The 20796-nt window shown below is 40.0% G+C and overlaps 1 protein-coding gene across 2 annotated transcripts in view; it reads left to right on the plus strand.

The window, feature by feature from the left end:
* Positions 1-805: 805 nt before the first annotated feature.
* Positions 806-20796, plus strand: part of CCT7 (chaperonin containing TCP1 subunit 7) — a 267536-nt gene continuing 247545 nt past the window's right edge. Inside the window, exons 1-2 of one of the 2 annotated variants that reach the window (XM_067153015.2) lie at positions 806-927; positions 1454-1714. In XM_067153015.2, coding sequence (XP_067009116.2) covers positions 925-927; positions 1454-1714 — 264 coding nt within the window. In that variant the 5' untranslated portion in view covers positions 806-924. The remainder of the gene's footprint in view (positions 928-1453; positions 1715-20796) is intronic. The other variant, XM_067153016.2, reaches the window with a different exon arrangement.

Here is a 20796-nt window from a genome sequence, read left to right on the forward strand (position 1 = left end):
AGGTGGTTAAAGCCATGGAGGATAGTGGATTCCTTGTGATAAGAACTGTGACGGACAATCTCAAAACAAACGTCTTCATGATTAGACATTTTGGACAACCTTAGATATCCAGACGATAATATTCTAATCAAACTAGAAACAGGAAATCAAATCCTAATTTGCGGGTACTTGGTTCGTGTTGTTGTAAAGAGTGTGACATTTGCGTCTGCTTCGACACCGCTAAATGGAACTGAATATGCATCAGGACAGAGGAGAGGTTCGATACCCAAAGCCTTGTTCTGTTGCTCTGGTGAAGCATCTGCAGGAGTTCGTTTAAGCTGCTGTGCCCCATCGTCGAAGTCCTTCAAACGTACTAGCGTAATACGAGGGGTTGCGACGTCTTCCCTTTGTTAAAGTGTGAGGTGAAAGAAATCAGCAAACTCTTAATGATATACCCCAACCAAATTCGAAAGACCTCTACTAACTGATATTGCGTTGGCAAGAACACAAAAAGTACGGTGTCACACCAAGCATTCGTCCAGGGAAATCTTTAAATTGTGCATGAGGAGGCCAACTGCGACTTCATACAGGTAATATTACCGATGTTTAATATTACTGGTGTAATTTACGAGCTTCAGTGAACATATGACCATACTGCATAGTGTTTTGTACGCTGTCGACATTAGAATAAGTTTGGAACATTGTGCGTCTATGCCTGCCACCTAGCCGATAAATTTTGTCGCAGCCTAGACGCAAAAAGTCTCTCATTGAGCAGGCGGTATAGGAGGATCGAGACGGCGGTGGTTTCGAATAATCCGGGTGATCACTCGGTTACTCTTAGTCTCAGAAGAGGCTGCTCTCCATTCTCTTTGCTGCTGTCCGTTGGTGTCCTTTTTTTTAGTGTTGTGTAATTTGTTGGTGATAGAATAGGCTGTGTGATTGAAAATGGTAATGTACTGAATTCGTATCCGTAATTCTGAGGATCATCTTACTTGCTGACTTACGAATATTGTATTCTCCTTCCTTCTCTTTATTAGTTGTTTGAGTTATTGCTGTTGTTTTATTGATAAGTATTTACTCAATAAGGCATTGCAGCGGCTTTACAGAGACGCATATTCCGATACTGTTATTATTCAAACACCGGGGATTCATGATTACTCCAGCCTTCCTAGATAATTAATAGTTCCGGTACCGAAGTACTAACTTACTGTACTATTGCTGTGACGACGATTGTTTCAAGATACAAAACAGCATGATGACCAACCCTACTGTCACTGTGACAGCCTTGTATTTATACATTATACTAAGGCTTACGTGTTAATTTTCACTGATTTTTCAACGATTTATTTCAGTTTATGGTACTAATAATGAGCGCTGATATCTGTTGGCTTCCTCAGTTTTTTCACTTGTCCGGTATACTTTCTAGTGTCTTGTTTGGTAATTCTCTGTGATTATTTTTTTTTTTTTTGTGTAGCAACCACAGATCATCTTGTTGAAAGAGGGAACTGAAAATCTACAGGGGAAACCTCAGTTAATTTCTAATATCAATGCCTGCCAGGCAGTGGTGGATGCTGTTAGAACCACCCTCGGTCCACGGGGAATGGACAAACTCATTGTGGATAACAATGGCAAGTCTACAATTTCAAATGATGGTGCTACTATAATGAAACTCCTCGATATTGTTCATCCTGCAGCCAAGACTCTGGTTGATATAGCCAAATCTCAGGATGCCGAGGTAAGTCTTTTATTCAATCTATCCATACTCCTACTCAATGGATTTCTGTTCCAGATGAGTTATATTTGGAATACTATCTGTAGTAGGGAAATCACTTTGCAAGTCAGACTAGTGTTACAGAAAGTTCAGTGTAACACTTCATATCTTGCAGACATCTGTTCTAATGTCTTATCAGACTAGTCAAGGAAGGAGGATAGTGTGGCAGAAGTATAGTACAATCTTAGTTCGGGGGCTCCAGAGAATTATTGCAGTGTTTTTATCGATAAGTATTTACTGAATAAGGCATTGCTCGTTGCAGGGTGATGCGCTTTTGTTGTTAGTTCACGAGTGTGTCATTATGATTAAAACCAAATCCTGTGCACCTCGTCTTAGTGCCACAGGTCACCGATAGGGTTCGCATGAATTGTACCACAGGGTTACCACATTCAGCGAAATAAGGCAATAGTTGTTGTTTGAAAGTAGAAATGGCATGTGTTGGATGTGATTTCAGTATAAACGATATTTGTGTTTTGTGTACCGATCAGATTAAAGGATTATTTAATAACTCGCGGAGTAATTAAGGCTTCTATTCCCTGTGGATCGTGTGCTAAGGAGCTAGAAGTGAAAGTTTCCGGCACCAAGCTACTTTTTACTTGCCGCAAAAGCACGTGTAATTTTAAGAGATCTGCGAAGGTGGGAACTTTCTTAGAGGCTCTCCTTTCGCCTGTAAAAATAATCCGTTTTGTGGCATACTGGTTATTAGGTAATAGGTCACAGTACCCTTTCATAAAATACGAACTGAAACTTAGTTCCGAGACTATATCAGACTGGTGCAGCTACTGCAGGGAAGTGTGTGTTGACTGGGCTGAAAAGAATTCCACTCCTATAGGAGGAGTTGGTTCTATTGTGGAAGTAGATGAGGCCAAATTCGGCAAGAGAAAATATAACCGCGGCCGTAGAGTTGAAGGACAGTGGGTTTTTGGGGGCGTAGAAAGAGCCAACAGTAAGAAGTTCTTCCTCATGCCCGTAGATTCCCGTGACAGTGTCACTTTGCTTAACATAATTAGGCAGTATATTCTTCCCGGCACAACGATAGTGTCGGACTGCTGGAGAGCATATAACTGCCTCCAGAACGAGGGTTTTCTTCATTTGCAAGTGAACCATTCGATCCAATTCGTGGACACTCCCGGGTGTGGACAGGTCCACGCATTGAATCAACAATGGCTCGTGGGACAGGATATCGCAGTGCCCACTAACGCTATTGAAAGGAAGTGGCGCATAATACGCGAATCCCTACCCATATCAGGGCGCAAGAAACATCATTTCATTGGCTACTTGGCAGAACATCTGTTTAAGTACTCCTACCCCAGGGAGGAACGGATCCATCAGTTCCTACTCGCTGCCAGCACGTTGTATCCTCCGCGCCAATGAAGGTATGTGAAATGCCGCATAACGTTACTTTTTGTCATTTTGTATTTTGTTCCAGGGCCTTGTCACTAGCAGGATTCTAACTGTCCAGACCAATGGTCTAACCAATCCAGTCCAATGGTCTTGTCACGCGGGATACTAGAGGCCTAAGGGCCGCTTCGTGGCTTCTAACCGTCCAGACCAATGGTCTTGTCCAGATCCTATCCTAACCTATCTGGACCAATTGCGCTCTTAAAATAATAATCACAACCACCATTCCTGCCACGTGGCGACTCATAATTTGGCAGCCTTGTATAGCTCACTCTGACATCAAGCGAGCCGTGCCATGTTTGTGTAACAGCTGCGACATCGTCCGAGTCACGCCAAGTTTGTGCGGAGCCATGTTGGCTCGCTCACGAACCAGGTACGGGACATTTACCCACCACTTATATCAGAAATATCTGCGCACAGACCGACTGTCATTTGTTTCCTTCTCACAGATGACTTGATTGGCTGGTGCACAAGGCTGCTAACCCGTCTACTTAGGAACTAAAAGATAAGCACCAAATTACCTTCCTTTCTTGCTCTGCTGACAGTATGCACTGCGGCCATAGAAGAAACCCTCTTGGAGGGAGTGTGGAGTTCTTCTGCAGCAACTACATTAATAGTTTGGGAATGTCTGTGCGACTGCCATATTCCCCCAGCCACTCCTACAGCTAAATGTATCATGGCAATGTAAGGGCAAAGAAAACGGAGAAAGTATGAATAAGGATGTTGAAATTATGCAAATTTTACTTGGACCGGGCGAGTTGGCCGTGCGCGTAGAGGCGTGGGTTCGAGCCCCACTGTCGGCAGCCCTGAAGATGGTTTTCTGTGGTTTCCAACCTGCTGGGGCTGTACCTTAAGGCCACGGCCGCTTCCTTCCAACTCCTAGGTCTTTCCTTTCCCATTGTTGCCATAAGACCTATCTGTGTCGGTGCGACGTTAAGCAACTAGCACCAAAAATATTGGAATTCCTTTTGTAGGAGAGATCACACTCCTTCGAGAGGCTATCGTCGTGGCACATACTGTCCCCACGGTAAGAAAAAATAATTTGCCTTTGGAATTGGTGCTTATTTTAGTTCCTAAGTTCATGGCTGAAAAGTACAAATGTAAAGTTCACCTTAATGGCTATAATTTCCATCGTCATGACCGCAACAGTAAGAGGGGTGGAGGTCAGGCTCTTTATTTTTAGAGATTACCTCAAGAACAGTTTCATTTGCACCTCATTGACCGGTAAGATACCAAGGGCAGAATTCATGTTCATTGAAGTAATTGTGAGAGGACAGAAAATACGTATCGGAGTAGTTTTATTGACCGCCTAAATTATCTCTTATTGCCGAAATGGAGACGTATTTCCTTAATTTATTACCAGCGTATGAATATGTTAGAATATTAGGAGACTTTAATACTAATTTAGAAGACCTGTTTCGTCATGTGATACGATCCTTCCCTCTCACCCGACTAACCCTGTGTATACTGCTAATTACATTTCACATACCTTAATTGATATCAAAGTGACTAATAACCCTCAGAAAGTTGTAACTCGTGGACTAATTTCAGTACCGGCTGTGTCCGCTCATGAACGTGCACTTCTTACTTACTCGCTTCTTACTCCAAAATATAAACCTAGATACGTAACGTGCTGGAATTTAAAAGACATCGACATGAATCAGTTACAGTATGATGCCTACAGTCTTCCGTGACATGACATTTTAAATCTAGGAAACATAGACACAAAAATTAGTAATTTTAATTCATTTATACATAGCCCGTACAACTAGGGTGACTAGATGCAAATAGATAGAAAAGAGTACTAAATTATTTAAGAAGGAGGCCAATGCCTGAAAAAGTGGAGACAAAAATCCTCTATTGAGTGTCTGAATTTAGACTTCTATGTTTTTACCTGCAGTATTTAGGAAAAACCAGGAAAGCTATAGTTCACTGCTAGCCCTAAAATCAGCATATTGAAGCATAGAAGTAAAATTTATAAAATATGGTTATCATGATGCCTTTTCTCAATGGTATACTATGAAAATAAATATATGTATACCATTGGGGCACAAACTGACTTAACACAGTATTTCCAGACTAATGACTGGCAAAAATAACTTACTGTTTTGAACTTACTACTACCAACCACCAGAATGACTGGTACCAGTCAGTGAGGCCATGCAGCTGCAATGTGTTTGTTATGGAAAGAAAATATTTTCTGGATTTCTCAACCCTCCTGAGACAACAGGCCCATTTCAAATGAAGAAGGTTGATACTGAGGGAAATACAATTTCTCTGGCACCCAACACATTTTCATTATAAGCTGCCTCTGCAGCCCTGTGGTGGGCATCACGTTCTTTTATAAACTCTTCTTTGGCGTCCCCAGACAATGTGCTCATTTTCATGTTAATTACATCACACTTGTGATGTCTTGTGTAGGCTTCTTAAAAGTCAGACCCAACTCATGGAAGCATTTAGTATAGATACTGAAGGACACTGGATTATCTGTACACTGTTTATGCAAATCATAAGTCTTCATCAATGCTCAAGTCTGGGGATAGAAACATTTTTGTTGTCCTCTGTCGACAAGCCGTTAGGCTTTCATAGCTTGTAAAAGACGTGATTTTTCACAATTTCCAGTTCACTGCCTGATCTTTTATTTGAGGGTGTTATACTTCGTGACCCTTTCTATAAAACCTGTAGTCTCTCCTAATGTTTGACCAAAGCATTCACTGCACATTTGATGATTTTTGCCTTCCAAGTTGACAAGCACTCTCTCTCGATTTTCCTTGAATCTCTTGCCGAACTCTGTGTTTTGGGTGTCTGAATTGTGATGAGAGAAGATAGGTACCGGACTCTGTTATCATGATCACCAGTAGCCCGGTCGTTTGTAAAACATTCTTGCCGGTCTAACAGTGAGATTAATTCACTGCATTTTATACAACATGGTTTCAAAGGCAACATCTGCCTTTCTTTAACTCTCTTCCCTTTACTTGTTTCATAAGCCAATCCTTTATGTCTAAGTTCTTTGTTGACTCTCCTTTGATATCGTAGTGTATTAGTATTTCGTGGAACATGTTAAACCGTACAGTTTTCTGCTTTCTGTAGGCTTAAACTGCTGTTAATTACGGCTGAATCGTTGACAGGGTTACTGGAAACATGTTCTTCAGTGGTACCCTCAGGGACGAAATATGGATCCTTCGCACTCTAATCCAAATTAAAGGTAGTATCCCTATCCTCATTTTCCAAACTTTCAAGTTCTAATAGCACTGTTGACTCCAAAGCTAGCAAATCTGTAAAATAACAAGACAGTCGGGCATTTCTAAGAATTTCTAAGAATAAATTTCTATTTATAAAGTCCTAGCAAGAAACTTGTGAGGAATTACGGAAGGTCGGTAGAGCCAGGAATTCGGTATTTCATACCTGCCAACTTTTATGGTTTATCCGTAAGATTTACGGAAATTGCAGCATTTAAGGTTCGCGGACACAAATTTGAAACGTTACCATTCGATAATCACTCCACTTCCGTACAGTCGATTGTTTGCGTGGGTCGAAGGCAAGTCCACGATAGTCAATAACTCATTCTTTGATATGATTGGTATTTTTAACTGTGTGTTGTTTGTGTTATTGGAATTGCATTTAAGGCCGGGATAACAGTTCTTCCGTGTGAATGTTAGGCATTGCAAGCTGTCCACTTCATGGCTGTATCGATAAGTATAATCAAATTAATTTAAAAAGCCACCTAATCGATACTTTATTTTTTGCCTTAGGCAAAATTAAAAATACATTAGCACACACAGAATATGTTTCGACCACTTAGTGGTCATCTTCAACTGTATATAAATATCTTAGACAAAAACAATTGGACAGTAAGCACATTAAACGCAGCTGGGGATTCGGGACGGCAATTGTCCTGCAAGCAAGAGAAAGAGACTAGCGCGCGCTTCCTTAGCATCACCCAGGGGTTACATGTAGGGCACTTTGATTTTAAACCTACGGACGTGAAGCAACAGCATACCCCCAATATACTTATATTATACCAAACCCTTAAGAGGATTTTCACATCCCATTTTGAAACGGTTTCTATTGTTAGTCGGTTGTGCTGAGATCAATGAAAATAGTCCTTTAGTAGCCATTGCTCAGGAATGTTCCGGTTAGGATCTCGAGTTCACCATTTTTTTGGTCTCTTTTTTGCTTGTTTTTCTAGTGACCAACAATCTGCTGCCATATTTATGCCTTGATAAGGCTGTTCCAAATTCTTTTCCTTTTATATATATCGTATGGTTGTACAAGTGTTACATATAAACTCCATGAGCGACTGATCTACAATAGAATTTATGAAACAATCAACAGCTACATTCCTATTGACGTCCGAAACGGGGGAGGAGCTTACGGTCAGCTGTTTCCAATATGGCGGCGAGATAGTGACGGGAAGTAAACATGACAGTGATCGGGTGTGCGTCTGTAGGATTTATTAAGTATTCAAAATGTCTTTGGTGTCGTATACGCAACTGTTGAGAGTTGTCGGAGATTTCACGCGTCCATTGGTGGAAGGGGAAGAAATATTCAAGCGTAATTACTTGATATGTGTAGGTGAAAAGTTTGAAACCGAAGATGAAACTGGTGTTGTAGAACTTAGAACTGACAATAATAAGTATAAAAATTATAACTACCTACAGAATATGCAGACCAAAGTTGGAAAATTATAATTTAAGAGTACTATAACCTCTACAGTCACAGCTGTTTGGGGTTGAAGAATACTTGGTTTGTCCAATTCTATCAAATAATTAGGTTATGGCTTCTAATTTAAGATGACCGGGCGAGTTGGCCGTGCGGTTAGGATCGTGAAGCTGTGAGCTCGCATCCGGGAGATAGTGGGTTCGAACCCCACTGTCGGCAGCCCTGAAGGTGGTTTTCCGTGGTTTCCCATTTTCACACCAGGCAAATGCTGGGACTGTACCTTAATTAAGGCCACGGCCGCTTCCTTCCCATTCCTAGACCTTTCCTTTCCCATCGTCGCCATAAGACCTATCTGTGTCGGTGTGACGTAAAACAAATAGCAAGAAAAGTTAATTTATGATGGAAAAATACTACATATTTTCTTTCATTGTTAGAAGTATTTTATAGGCATTTTTAATGCAGCGCTTAATTACTACCAGTTAAAGATATTACTCACATGTAGATAGTTAATTTACTGTCTGCTGTTACACATATGAAGAAGTTTACAAAGAGCGGATTACATTCTATGTGCGGCACAGGAGTATTAGGCTACAAGTTTATTAGTATTTTTGATGTAGCTAAATCTTTGTGAATACAAATTAGAGACAATAACTATCAATGAGTAGGGGAGAGTGGGGCAGTTTCATACACATTCTACCTATTAACACTTAAAAAGATTTAGTAGCTGTATTTCACAATCTAAATGGCTAAAAACAAGTGTTACACAAACATTGTTATATTAGAAACAAGTTGGACTTATGTAATTACTCATTTAGTTAATTCCTATAAAGCAATTTAAAAATATTTATAAACATGTAATTTGTATGAAAGTACCCCAACATGGGGCAGTATCATACATTGCAGGGGCACTTTCATACATGTTCTACAATATTGACAAAACATGCTTTTATACATACAAAAACACCACTAGCCTATCCTAAATTGAATTCAGTAAGATCTACAGAAAAAGTTAAGGAAATTGCTCGAGCTGTTCCTCCAACCATGGTAGGCTGTGGAAATTTAGTGCGAACATCAGCCCGAGAAATTTCACCGACATCTTTCTTTTCATGGAAAACAAATTTCTTTTTATAATTTGCACGTAAAAAGTTTCGGAAACTCTGAATCGTTCATTTTCTCATCAACTTGACAAACAAAGTATTTCTTTGTTCTTTTTGTTGCAAACTCAACCAGAACGAAGTCATTAAGCTCAATATCACTGCTGTTATCAACCAGCCGTAAGTCAACATCTTGGTCACTAAACTCAAGTTCACTTTCACCACTTGTTACAGCAACACTTTCTTCACTGCTTGAAGAATTGAAGCCTACAAATTCCTTGCCAGATTTAAATAATTTTCGTGTAGGGAGATTCGCGGATATTATCTTGTTTGGCTTTCTTTTCGTTTTATTCTTAAGCTTCATCATTTCCTCCAATCTTTCTTTTTCAGGAGTGGTAGTCAGAATTCTTGACTTTCCTTTAGCTTGTCCAGTGTCTTTAAGTGTTATAGGCTTTGCTTTGGGGTAAGGGTGGATATATTCTGGTGTAATTGAAGGTTTTTGAGGGTTGCCTTGGAATTGGGTGTTGGCGTGGAAGTGGAAGAAGCTGAAGTGGGTTTGTTGCTGGATGGTTCTTGGACATGACTTTCTTGCCCTGAAGGTGCAGATGATCCCATTAAATCTTCCTCATGATGGGCAGGATCTGAAGATGTAGAAAGTTTTGTGCAATACTGTGGGGGGCATGGGTGATCTGTTGTCAAAGATGCAGCAAAGTCTTTGTCAGTAAAGACAAAACGATTTGGGGACCAAAGTCCGGTCTTCCTGAATGAAGACACAATGTTGATCTTGAAAAATGACTGACTGAATGGTACATTTGTCAGTTATGGTATGTTAAAAATTGATATGGTCCTTCCTGGATTTTCATAGATCCATGTATTAAATGCTTGCCTGCATCTGGTCTTAAATGGACCGAATTTGTCCAAAAAGGCAAGTACGGTGTCATCCTTAGAAGACTTGCATATCTTTTGGAGATGCTTGATGATTTCAAGAAAAGATGTTCCTGTAATCCAGCCACTAGGGTTTGCAAGGCCTAGGAGCCCCAATTATATCCTTTTTGCTTTAAAAATAGATATAAAGGTGTGTATGAAAGTGCCCCAAACCATTGTATGAAAGTGCCCCATAGGCAGTTATTTTACTAATCTTGCCATGTGGCTTTTCATAAGTTATGGAGACTACTGTAACTTATACATAAGTTGCAGTAAAGAGTGTAGTATGATGTGAAACTTATTTCAGAATCAAACACAGTGAATCAAAAGATTTACCTAACTATTTCACAGCATGAAGATTTTTTAAAAAAATCACCAAAATTAAACTTTTCAGCACAGCTTCTCGTCAACAGATGCTATGATGCTACAACTTGCACAGGAAGTAGATGAAGTCAAAAGGAGTTAATAATTTTAAAAAAGATCGCACTATATACCCTTAAAGGTGGGAAATTTAAAACTGTATGAAACTGCCCCAGTATGAAACTGCCCCACTCTCCCCTACAATGAACAGTACCGGTACCTACGCTGTGGAAAGAAGTCGTCTTCACGAGAATGCAGACTGCACACTGTCATGTAACGCGTTTTCCAATTAACAGCGCGGAAGCCCATCTTTCTCTCTGAACGTTTTGTACAGGAAAGTAGTGAAGAGATTTCGCATCCGTTTTATACGATTTGCAACCGTATACAGAGCAGTACCTCCTCAAATTTGACAATTTTCTTTCTGTTTCCATCACGACGTCAATGCTTCGCCATGTAAATAAATCTCACCAGTCACTATGTTGCAGCTTCAACATTCTACCGCGTGGCTGCGCCATCCAACTTTTCTGACGTCAATAGAGCAAGCAGGATTTAGACCTGGAAGAAGTTGTAATGATCAAGTACTGTCTCTCACCACGTATATCGAAAATGGATATGAGAGGAAATCGGTAAGCGTGGCTGCCTTTTTGGATCTATCAGCTGCCTATGATACTGTCTGACGAGAAGGACTCCTAAAATTTTTTAGTGTGATCCCATGTCGTAAACTTACGGCCTTGCTTAGCAATATGCTCAGTAATAGGTACTTCCAGATCTACGCTGATAATGACAGAAGTAGCGTTTAAATTAAACGATGGTTTACTTCAAGGATCAGTCCTTTCCCCCCTTCTTTTCAGTCTGTACATATATGACCTCCCAGACACATCATCAAGAAAATTCATTTATACTAATGACATTTGTTTGGTGACTCAGTGCTCCAACTTTTATGATGCTGAAACTACTTTAGCCACTGATTTGGAAGCCTTGGATGTATAGGCCTACTTCAAGAAATGGTGCCTTCTCCTAAATCCTCAAAAAACAGTTATATCTACATTCCACTTACGCAACAGGCAGTCTAATTACAAACCAACAGTCAGATTCAGAAGTGAAGTGTTGCCGTTCTGCAGTACACCAAAATAATTGGGAATAACACTTGATAGAACTTTGACTTTCAAGCAACATCTTTCAAATGTAGCTGCTAAAGTAAAAACTAGAAATAATATTCTTCAGAAACTTGCTGGTACATCATGGGGAGCCAATACTCATGTTCTAAGATCAACAGCATTAGCCTTATCATATTCTGTTGCTGAATACTGCTGCCCCTCTTGGATCAATAGTGTTCACACAAAGAAGATCGATGTACAACTCAATCAGGCAATGCACATAATCTCGGGTTGCATTCGGAGCACGAACACACTATGGCTTCCTGTTCTCAGCTATATTGCACCTCCAGCCCTAAGACGATCAGAAGCTCTCCTAAAGGTTTGGAAGAACATTCAGCAGAACCCCCAACTACCCATCCATCAAGATATTACGCACACTGAACATCGACTGAAATAAAGGAAACCACCCTGGCGTATAGCAATGGATCTTGAAAGAACCTCTTTTCATTTTAACAGTTCATGGAAAGCCCAGTGGGATCAGTCTTCGGTAGTGAACAAACATCTGGTTGAGAATCCTTCTAAACGAGCACAAGGATTTGATCTTCCAAGACAACAGTGGAGAATCATCAATCGGATAAGAACTGGACAAGGCAGATGTGGTTATCTGTTGTGCAAATGGGGTTGGACTAGGTCTGCAGATTGTGATTGTGGTGCATCTTCTCAGTCAATCCACCACATTGTTGCTGACTGCCCAGTTCGAGCTTTCAAAGGAACGCTAATGGACATTCACCGCACATCGGATGAAGCAGTTGATTGGGTCAAAATGCTAGACCTAGAGTTATAGTATTGTGACTAAGTATTGTGACTTGTGACTAAGCACATTTACCCTGAACTATATACATGTGTGTACATAGATTCATCATATGATAAATAAATAATACAAGTACACAAAAGTTTACAAATAATCAAATGAAAATATCCTAATTTGACAACCATTCCAGAGCACATGGTGTCACTTGGTGTAGAGTCTTCAGACCACCGTCAAATGCACGAAGTGGGCACTCTTGAACAATTTGTTGTATGGTTTGATCCTCCACAGTCACAGGCAGCAGATGTACGGAAATCCCATTTCTTTAAGGTGTGACCACACCTCCCTTGACCCATTCTAATGTGGTTCAGCTTCGACCAGGTTTGGCGTAGTATTTGGAATCCCTCTACCTTCTTTGTAGGATCTTCAACCAGGTGAGCATTGTTGGGTGGATGTTTGTTCCAAAGTTGTTGCCACTTGTAGGTCATGTTGAAAGAATTGATACCTTCTAAATCAACCCAGGGTGGCTTGCGTGATTTCAAACGTGTTGTTGGTGGATCTTGCAGGGCATCATACAATGGAGAGTTCTTATGAGAGGTGATCTTCTTGAGCAAGCTTACCTTAGCTGCTTTCCTCCTTGGATCTTGTGGAGCGATATTAGCTGGGACTGGTAGCCACTGTGTGGGAGTAGATCTAACAGTACCAGTGATAAACCTCATGGTCTCATTGAGTTGCACATCAGTCTTAGTGGTATGGGCGCTGTTTTCCCATACAGGGTTCACAATATTCACCAGCAGAATACACAAGAGTGAGTGCAGCAGAACGTGGAATATTAGGGCCGATTGCAGAAACGGTGTTTAGACAATGTCTATGGTTAAACGGTGAGTATGGCTGCCGCATTGCAGAGACGTTATTTATCACTTTGACACTGTCTAAAGTCGATGTTCAAGACGCCATGTTTAAATCCTGGTGAGAGCACTGTTTAACCTCAAAATAGAAGCGAGTCGTAGTCGTTGGATGTCTACTATGGAGCATGTAAATTATGTCGGTATGTTGAGAGGGATCAGGAGAGACATGTTAGACGGCCTCCTGTACGTCGCCTGCTACGAGATCGGAGCAATCCTTTTGAAATGTACGGGGAGGCACAATTTAAAACACGATTTTGCTTTTCAAAGGAAACTGCAAGGGGATTGTTGCGCGACGTGGGAAAATTAATCAAGCACGACACAAGAGGTAGCTTATTAGCTGTCGCCCTTCAGCTCCTTCTGACTTTGTTTCTTGGCAACCAATGTATTTTATACTATAAACGGTGATACGGTAAATGTCAACGCAGCGACTGTGTGCCGGACAGTGGATCGGGTTGTAACTGCCATCAATAGTTTGAGGAGAAGATTTATCAACTTCCCTAACAACGATAAGCTACTTGCTATCAGGAATGATTTCGCTGTTTTTTTCCAGGTAAATAGGTCTAATCATTTTTCTGTGGATTGAATGTAATGATCATCTCTATAATGTGTGAACTTATAAACGTGGTATCCATTTACACTGTAGAAAATAATTATTATTTCTAGGAACAACTTTCCCAGAATAATAGGTGCCATTGACTGTACTCATGTCAGAATAACTTGTCCCGATCGTCAGAGAGCTGTCACGTACATCAGCCGGAAAGGATTCCATTCTATCAACTGCCAAGTAAGTGCACATAACACTGACGCAAAACAGCATTTATTTTTCTGTACTGGCTGTTTACTTGTCCTAACGACAATAATGTTACACTTCATTATATGGCATGCACAATAGTGGACATAAATACGGTCTAAGTGGTTCATGTTTTCGTTCCCTTACAGCATGTAGCAACTACTACTACTACTACTACTACTACTACTACTACTACTACTACTACACTTGAAACCTACTTACATACAGCGGTTTTTATTTCATTGCAGGTGATATGTGACACTCAGATGAGAATAAGGAGTATAGTTGATCGTTGGCCTGGCTCAACTCATGATAGCAGAATATTTCAAAATTCTACTATCCACGACCGCCTGGAAAGAGGAGCTGCTAAGGTACATCTTGTTGGAGATTCTGGCTACGCTTGCAAGAAATACTTACTCGCTCAGATTCTGAACCCAAGGAACGCAGCTGATAATCGTTATAATCAAGCTCATGTCCTGGCCAGAAATGTAGTGGAAAGAACTTTTGGTTCGTGGAAAGGATTTCGCTGTCCTGCACAGGGTCTGCAAATGGAGGTTCGGAAAACACTGAAAATTATCGTGGCGACTGCTGTGCTACATAACCTCGCTGTGCAGCGCGGTGAACTTGACCTAAAGGCAGACTTACCAGATGATGAAGTGCCTGTTGAACCAGTAGGAGATGTGACAGGAAACAGATATCGTCAGCTCATAATTGAGAACTACTTCACCCGCTAGAAATCTTGCTAAAATAATATTACCTCAAGTGAAATGAAAATACATTTATTCATTAATTATTATTTAACATGATTATCAATTAATTGAATTATACCAATCCGGCAAGTCATAACCCTGTTTTTTTTCATTTCCTGTTCAATTAAATAAATGTCTAACAATGCCTTTCTTTCTTGTACATCTAACACATGCAACTGTTTCGTGTGAATTTCTTGCATCGTTTTCACCGCCTCGTCCTCTTTACATTCCTCGTGTCGCCTTTTCCTGGACTTGGCACTGGAAGTACACGAAAACATAGACCATGTTTAGAGGTTATACTGTACTTTTTTTTTCTAAAAAACTGAGGTTACATTCTGTGGAGAAAAGAAATTAATTCAAATTTCTGACCACAACTACCTTGGAGTCTGATGTGAAGATCTCTCCCCTGTGAATTCCATCGAATTCTCCTTTTCCACCTCCTTAACTTTGGCGTCAGGACGGTAACCTCTCTCCACCAGCAGCGACAGCTGAGCGGTAACACCTTCCGTAGGGATCTGTTTTCATACGGAGCAAAAAAAAATTTCGCCAAGCACTTTATTTACAATGCATGTCCTACGTCAAGAGTAATGATTATTTAATAGTATTCGTTATACGTATGTAAGCGAGCTTCCTCTCATCATATGGGTTTTAGAGAGGTTCGCCTGAATCGCCCAACAACACTAGCACATTCTCCTCTAAAGGACTTAAGGGGCTTGGTGGCGGCCACCTCCTGTTGTTTTGGATATTTTTCTTTTATTGTCTAAGCTGTTTTTAGCCTGGAGATTCAGCCTCCACCACAGTCCTGTAAAAATACCCCAATCCATTTTAGTGCATGCCTATTGAGTCAGCTTTTGCTCTTATTTTGAATCAAATGATCAGTTTTCCAATATAGAACAGCTTAATTCCCACTGAAATAAATACACCCCGCAAAATTATCTTGGAACTTACCCAAAAGTCTTGCTGTCACGTGGGGGGTTCTGAGGAAAACTTGTTGAAAGCCTCTGTAATCTTCTGCCAGGCTACCTTTTTTTTCTGTGTGATATCGTTGTTGTATGCCTTACATTCTACAACATCATGCGACTTAACAATTTCAGAAAATACTATTTTTTTCCTTCGCTTGAAATGTTTTCTGAACGTCTTGCCATTTTCACAGCACACAACAGCTGATTAAAGGTGGCGCCTGCATTGATGAGTTTTCATTGCTCCCAGCTGGCAAAAAGTAGCTTCGAAGACACTTCTATTTCCGTTTAGGAGCTGATATGGAAACATAGACGATGTCTTGCTAATGTCTTGCTAAACACCGGCTGAACACTGTATAAGCAACGCAACATCGAACATGACTTAGACGTCGTTTAGTTCGACGTTGCCTAAGGCAACTAGTCATCGTTCCTGCAATCGGCCCTTAGAGTCTGCACCCCAGCTGCTTCCGGCAATCTTTTGGAGTAGATTCACCCTTGAGCCAAGTTTCCTCAATAACTTGATGCACTGTTGTTTGAACGCCAAGGACCGATCCAGAGTGATCCCAAGATAAATTGGATTGTAGTTATGGGGTATTTCAATTCCTTCAAAAGTCATATGTAGCTTCCTTTGGGCTCCTTTATTTAGATGGAATACAGTAACCTCAGTCTTCTTTGGGTTGGGTTGAAGTCTTCATTTATGGAAGTAATCACTCAGTTTCGCCAGATCACTAGTTAGAACATTCTTACAGTTCATGAAATCTTTACTCTGGATAATTAATGCTAGGTCGTCTGCATACTGGATTTTCGTGGAATCTGTGTGAGGCATGTTATGGAAATACATGTTAACCAAAATGGGGGCCAGAACTGATCCCTGAGATAGGCCATTGTTTAGAATCTTCCACCTGCTAGCTTGCCCATTCAGGAACACCTTAAAGCGCCTGTCAGAAAGCATGTTGTTCATTAAAAGTGCCAACTTTTGACGTGGGGTGATTTCAATAAATTTGGACATCAAGCCCTCCCTCCATACAGTGTTGTAAGCTGCTGTAAGATCCACAAGAACTGCAGCTGGTTTGAGACCTCGTTGAAATCCAGCTTCTACTACAGTTGTCAATGTTAAGACCTGGTCGCAGCAACTTCGATGTTTCCTAAAGCCACCTTGTTCGATCGGGATGATTTGATCAATGGCCTCTTGAATGCGATTTAGAATAAACCTTTCTAGTAGCTTATAGGTCATGCTGAGTAGTGATATTGGTCGATAATGAGAAGCATCAGTTCCGCCTTTTTCTGGTTTCAAGATGGCAATTATCTTAGCCTGTTTGAAAAGCTTTGGTAATTTTCCAGTTTTCAGAATTTCATTGAAAAATCCATCAAGCCACATCATTATTTTCGGTCCGATGGCTTTAAGAAACTCTGGATATATGCCATCAAAGCCAGCGGCTTTCTTTATCTTTAGCATATTCAAGGCTTTATCAGGTTCCTCAATGCAGAAGTCATGTGAGTAAACTGGGTGTGGTTTTAGATAGGACTTCTTTATGTACAGTTCATTCTTCGCAGTTCGTGTCTGTTCTTTGTCTATTTTAGTTTCTGAAATATTCATCAGTCTGGATGCAACAGCATTAGCATTAGGTTTATCGACGTTGATAGAGCTCTATCAAGCCATAAAAAGAGGATATCATTATAGGTGTCAGTCTAAACATGCAAAATATTAGAATGTCCTTGGCTAAAATTGCAGTATCAAGCTGCATGTCATAAGTTCACATGAATATACTTTCCGGAGCGTTGAAAAACTTGCTCTATCAACGTCGATAAACCTTCGACTTTCGTCCTTCAAATAAGATAAATACATCTATAGACAACCGAATGCTTTTTCCTTGCTCCCACAATTACGTAAGGAAGACTGTTATCTTATCATAACACATTCGACTTTCACTCCTTCAGCCAGTTAAATAGACTATAGGCAGCTGAACAGCCATTTAAGAGATCTGTTGTCTTATCACAACATACGATATTGACATCTGTAACAGTGTATCAGCTTTGCTTTTTCTTATCATCTTCAAGGAGGCACATTTGTTTCATTATAAAGACTGAGCTGTTTACTGCCCTACCCCAACAAGTTTTTCAACGCTCCGGAAAGTATATTCATGTGAACTTATGACATGCAGCTTGATACTGCAATTTTAGCCAAGGACATTCTAATATTTTGCATGTTTAGACTGACACCTATAATGATATCTTTTTATGGCTTGTAAGAGCAATCAGGATCCTGATTTTTCACCATACAGGTTTGAATTTGAGGCTGATGATGCCCTTAATATGGGCGAAACATGTCCCTTAACATTTTATATTAATATTTAATTTCTAAAAAGATCTCTTTGTATTGAATAGGTGGATATATAAATAAACACTTGTAACATACTTAGTATTTAAGTTACTTTGTAGTCAGTAAGATGGGATCTGACATATGTTGCAATGCCATACTGTTCATCATTTATGGACCCAATCAGACCGTATCCATAAATTCTTCCTCTTCTGTAAAGATCTGCATCATTCTTGGTGTGAGTCTCCTGTATTGCTATAACATCTACTTCGTTCTGCAGTATCAGACGTGAAAGGTATTGACTTTTAGCAGAGGAAATCGATTCAATGTTCGAGTGACATATTCGTAAGCTGTTACTAATAGGGATTGATGCGTGTTCTGTGCATGGTTGGTCCTGAAATAAACTTTTCATTAGTAAGTTCTCTTGCATACTTGTTACTGTGTAGCAGCACCTTTGTGGAAGAATTAGCCAGTATTAAACCATTACCCAAGAATAGCCAGATTGCAGTAACCATAATCTTCGGGGAGGCTTCTTCCTTGATCCCCTTTGTCCTGTTGAAATCTTTCTACCTCTTCCTCACTGACACAGCCACAATATTTTGGGCAGTAAAGCCCATTTGAAGGTGTAAGAAAATTAATTGGGCACTCGTATTCCATCCTGACAGATAAAAATTTCTCAAGTATATTTTCTAGAATGATTTTATGATCTGGATCCTTATGAAATCTTTTGATAGCACTTTTAAAACTGTCCCAGATTATATTTGAGTATCAGTCATAGGTACTTCAAACATTGTGTCTGAAATCAATTTCATAATTTGTAACCAATGGATATTCCTTCTTTAATTTTAACATTAGACATAGCAGGGAACTTCCTGCACAAATGCCTCTTTGATCAATGGCTGTCTCAAAAAAGCTAAGTCTATGAATATGAACTGCTGCATTGCATTTCTGGGTGTCACTAAAGCCTTTGATTCTGTCAGCCATGTTCATATTAGCTGGTCTCCAGCTTCTTGCAAAATGCCTGAAAATGTAAGGACTTTAGTTGTAAATCTGTTTGTCGAGAACCAAATTCAAATTGAAGTAGATCTCAAGAAGTCAAAAACCATCCAGCTAAAAGGATGATTTGCACAAGGCAGTCAAATTTATGTTCAAGTGACAAAAATACATAAATGGTATGCGAGGGAATATTTCGTTTCACAAGTAATGATGGGCCAAAGGGTTAAATGTGTGGAATATCTTTCACTGGCCAAAGAGCACTGCAAAGAACAATCTATCAAACAGAAAATGCACTTTCAAGCATTCTCTTTGTGTTGACGCTTGATCATACTCGGTTATACTTGACATTGGTGTTGAGCAGTAGTTCCTGTTTTAAAGTACGATGGCGATTTATTTTAATGTCTGGTAGCCATGGGTAGAAGCGAAGTGACGATCAAACAGCATGCCGAGAGTCACAGATCGGGACATTTTTATGTAAACGATACAGATAGGCCTGTATTGATGTGCTGACTTTGTAATCAAAGACTTGAAGGAAAAAAAATGTTTTGCAGTCCTTCCTTTGCCTAGGCAGCACTGATGTGCATTTGGGCCTCCACGAACGGTGTCGATGTAGAATTATTTTAGCAAGTACAAAATAATTGTAACTGATATGCGGTCTAGAATGAAGGAGAACACAGTTTAAACAATTAGCATGTTGTACTTCAATCATCATTGAAATTCCTGTTCCTTGTAAGTGTGTTGTATTGTGATAAATAAATACGTTCAGAATGGTATTTTTCACTTTGAAATTGTGTTTGTAAATTTTTAAAGAGGTGTGTGTGTGTTACTACTTCTTGCAGTCTTATGTTGATGTTTGTCTTATTTTCTACAGTGAATTCAAAGGTTGTGGGCTCGGATCCCACTGGTGTCCGGTTAGCAAGTTTTTGTTCTGTACTTGACATCTCTTCAACACGTACTAAATGTACGCAACACGACCTAATAGGTTGAAAGTCGGTTTTGATTAGCAAATTATGCCTATTTTTAACCAGTTTGCTACAAAATGCTAAAATTGAGAAATTTAGATGCTGCAAAGTGCTAAATTTGAAAATCAAAACGCTAAATCTCTGATTTTTAAATGCTATAAACCACAAACTCTACTCATCGCATTCTTGGGACCATCCGGGGATGTACTCCTTCCGAAAACCACATGGGATACATTTCCTGGCATTTGCTTTAATCACACCCACAAATCGTTCATAATTGGATGGTACTGAAGGAATCCATTGAACGGTATTATCTAGACCTTTCTGAAATAGTTCCCAGTTTGCAAGTTGAAAATTCCATCGAGGTTGAGGTATGGAAGTGACTAATGGAATTTCAGTACCAAAATGAATCATGACTGGCCTATGCTGGCTGTGTGGGAAAGACTTGATGACTTTTCATTGTGTCATTTCATTATTTCCAGATCTAGATGTGATGCACAAATCAGGAGAATAATCCTTTAACCATCTGCCTGGGAACGTTCCAGGATCTTTAGCATTATACACAAGCTGAAGATTGTGCATGTCCATCCATTCATTTAGAATAGCTCCATTTTGGTCTTCTTTCTGGTAAACTAACTTGCGATTGTTTTTAAATATTTGCAACTGTGGTGCCGGCAACTTCTACACCCAAAACAAAAATATCCACCGTTCTATCCTGGTAAGTTACTTTGTAGTCAGTAAGATGGGACCTGACATATGTTGCAATGCCATACTGTTCATCATTTATGGACCCAATCAGAACGTATCCATAAGTTCTTCCTCTTCTGTAAAGATCTGCATCATTCTTGGAGTGAGTCTCCTGTATTGCTATAACATCTACTTCGTTCTGCAGTATCAGACGTGAAAGGTATTGACTTTTAGCAGAGGAAATCGATTCAATGTTCGAGTGACATATTCGTAAGCTGTTACTAATAGGGATTGATGCGTGTTCTGTGCATGGTTGGTCCTGAAATAAACTT

The sequence above is a fragment of the Anabrus simplex genome, chromosome 8 (genome assembly GCF_040414725.1).
Source record: "Anabrus simplex isolate iqAnaSimp1 chromosome 8, ASM4041472v1, whole genome shotgun sequence".
Classification (NCBI taxonomy): Eukaryota; Metazoa; Arthropoda; class Insecta; order Orthoptera; family Tettigoniidae; genus Anabrus; species Anabrus simplex.